Here is a 3,031-nt window from a genome sequence, read left to right as displayed (position 1 = left end):
TTAATAAATATATACAAACAATGATTCTCTAATGTTCCTGAGCTATCCTAGTGCTATAGCTATCCAAGGTCTGAAACCATTTATCTGAGCTTCCAGAGCTCCCAGACCTTATGTCTCAGAGCAGTGTTTCCAAACACCCTCTGTAAAACATATTATTTCAATAGGTTTGGAACCTAATGCACCCCAAATGGTATGTCTGCAGTATATTGAGACCCGCAAATGAGGCACAATAAATTCCTTACCTTTTTAACACGATCCACGCTGATCAGCTGCCACTGGTATACTAACTACGAGCATCAGCGCTCGCAAGTATTTATAGTTACCCAAAGACGCTACGTCACCGTCTTTGTCTTAGTCACTAAAACGTTTAATGTTATATAGCTAATACACTAGGAAGCATCTGATTGACAACTAATTTGCATATTATTAATTTGATCAAGGAAATTTCTACTACATTACCCACGCCTCCGAAACATATGCGTCCCGCATATCAATGAAATAAAACATTTTTTTCTTCTTTTATTTTTCAATACACATATTTCAATACCAGTAATTATTTACAATGAGTTTAAAGGTAATGCAATATCTCTTGACATTCCCGCAAAAAAATAATAATCGAATGAGTCCTATCAATAAACATATTGCTCAATGTACTTGTCACTCGACAGAACACAAAGTGTCATAAAACACTATTCTTCACTCCAAATAGAAGAATTCCTCTTCTTCGACAGTTTCTACAATGTTCTTATGGTCTTTGGTGTACGTTGACACCACCTTGTGAACTTTTCTTTTCTTAACGTATCTGTCTTTACAACCACAATTGGTTTGCGTAGCTTTCGTGCATGTACTTGTAGATCCAAATGAAAATCTCCCAAGTGGTGTTGGTTTCTCAGGGAGAGAAACAGGGGTTCTTCTCTTGGGTGCAAACACGGGTGCTGGAGCCGTGGCTTTTCGAACTACCCGTCCTTTCTCTGGAGATTTGATTTTGACTTCAGCGCTTGCTTCTTCATTCACGCTTTTGACATCTTGTGAATCTTGTTTAGTTTCATCATGATCTCCTATACATGCATTATTCATCAGCTCACCAGCACCTTTATCACCATCATCATCATCGCTACTCGAATCATCAGATTGGGAACTGCTCTCGCTGACACTAAGGGTCTCAAGAATTACATCTCCTGGATCTTGTTCAAACCATGATTCATCTTCCTCGTCTTTATTTTCTTCACTAACTTTAACCTTCCCATCTGCTTTTTGCTGATCTTCCGTTTGTTCGTGGAACGTCCTCTTATGACGAATCAAATAAAGCCTCTTTTTGAAAAGTTTTCCACAGACTTTGCATGGATATCTTCCTCCATTGCAAGCTAGCAAATGTTCCCTCCAGCGACTAGCATCTACTTCGCCATCACACAAGGGGCATTTGTTTTCCTTAGCTTTTGTAATTTTCGTATTTGCCATCTTAGCTGAAATGATAAAGAAATAAAATAGTTACATCTCTATTCTATAAACAAAGCAAACATAATTATCTCTGCTACTTCTTAATTTAATAATTCTAAGTTTTATAATCATTTAACCATTTGGGTTTTCTACGAATGCGTTTATGGTCACTTTCATCAACCAATTCTTCTACAGCATCTACATTAATTCGGCTTTCATAGTCAATTTCGTCTGACTCGTCTTTATCTATAGATGCTTCGTTGTCAAAATCTAAATTTTCCAAGTTTAAAACTTGTTCCTTCTTTTTGCGCATCCTATCACAATGAATGATTTGCTTTTCACCCTTTCTACCACATGCAACGGCATAAAGAACATCGGACCATTGCTCAAGAACCTCGAATGGCCCGCACCAAAATGAGGTAAGCTTGGGCGAACAACCAATTTTCTTCTGTGGAAAATATACAAACACCTTGTCACCAGGCTTAAATCTTTCCCATGCCATTTTCATATCATGGTACCTCTTTTGCCGATTCATGGCGGTTTCAATATTTTGACGGACAAAACTATGTGCTCTTTCTAGCCTTTCCCGTAGGACCCAAGCCCAGTTGTTTGGACTTTCTTGTTTCAGGGGTTCTGGCATTTCATAGATTAAGTCTAGAGGTAAAGATGTTTCTCGACCTAACATCAGCATATTAGGTGTTAGTCCTGTAGATTTATGTTCTGCCGATCTGTAGGCCATCATAACATATGGGATTTGTGCATCCCAGTCCCTTTGGTTCTCTTGTACAAACGCACTTAACATTGATGTTAAAGTTCTATTAAATCGCTCTACCGTCCCATCTGACTGGGGATGGTAGGCAGTAGTGCGTGTTTTCTCAATGTGTAGAAGCTTACACACTTCACCAAACAGCTCACTCTCGAACTGTCGCCCTTGATCGGAATGTATTATTCTGGGTGTTCCAAACCTGGAAATAACCTCTTCTACAATAATTTTTGCGACCGTTTTAGATTCCATATTTGGCATGGGGAATGCCTCTGTCCATTTTGTAAAATAGTCAGAGACTACGAGAATATATCTGTTTCCATTCTCGGTAAGAGGCAATTCTCCAAGGATGCCTGTCGCTATCCGATCCATTGGCATCCCAGATGGCACTAGCTGCATGGGTGCAACCTTTTTCTTATTCGGGTTTTTGCGCCTTGTACATATATCACATCCAGTGACATACTGCCTAACATCTTGTTGTAGACCGGGCCAGTAAAATCGTTGCTGTACTCTGGCCAATGTTTTTTCAACCCCGAGATGTCCAGCTGTCTTTTCGTTATGACAATGCTTTAAAATATTCCTTCTCTCAAAGAGAGGTAACACCTGTTGCAGTTTGACTTCATCTGTCTCCAACACAGTCCACTGTCTACAAACAATTCCATTTACCAATGTTAGTCTGTGCCATTTACTCCAAAGGGATCTGAGGAAATATCCTTTGCATCTAATATCTTCAAAAGCTGGCCTGGTATTTGTTTCAAGCCATGACTTCACTTGGCATATGTCTTTGTCTTGATCTTGCATTTCTTGTCATAGCAAGACAGTGTGTTGTGT

The 3,031-nt window shown here is 39.3% G+C and overlaps 1 protein-coding gene across 1 annotated transcript; it reads right to left on the bottom strand.

The window, feature by feature from the left end:
• Positions 1 to 696: 696 nt before the first annotated feature.
• Positions 697 to 1,458, bottom strand: LOC134235411 (uncharacterized). Its single transcript, XM_062717543.1, has one exon. The coding sequence runs from the start codon at positions 1,456 to 1,458 to the stop codon at positions 697 to 699; it is 762 nt and encodes a 253-aa protein (XP_062573527.1).
• Positions 1,459 to 3,031: the final 1,573 nt, after the last annotated feature.

The sequence above is a fragment of the Saccostrea cucullata genome, unplaced genomic scaffold, assembly GCF_032062105.1.
Source record: "Saccostrea cucullata isolate Sc308-1 unplaced genomic scaffold, CSIRO_AGI_Scuc_v1 ctg3641, whole genome shotgun sequence".
Lineage (NCBI taxonomy): Eukaryota > Metazoa > Mollusca > Bivalvia > Ostreida > Ostreidae > Saccostrea > Saccostrea cuccullata.
The sequence above is the reverse complement of the archived record's forward strand: the minus strand, read 5'-3'. Positions and strand labels throughout refer to the sequence as shown.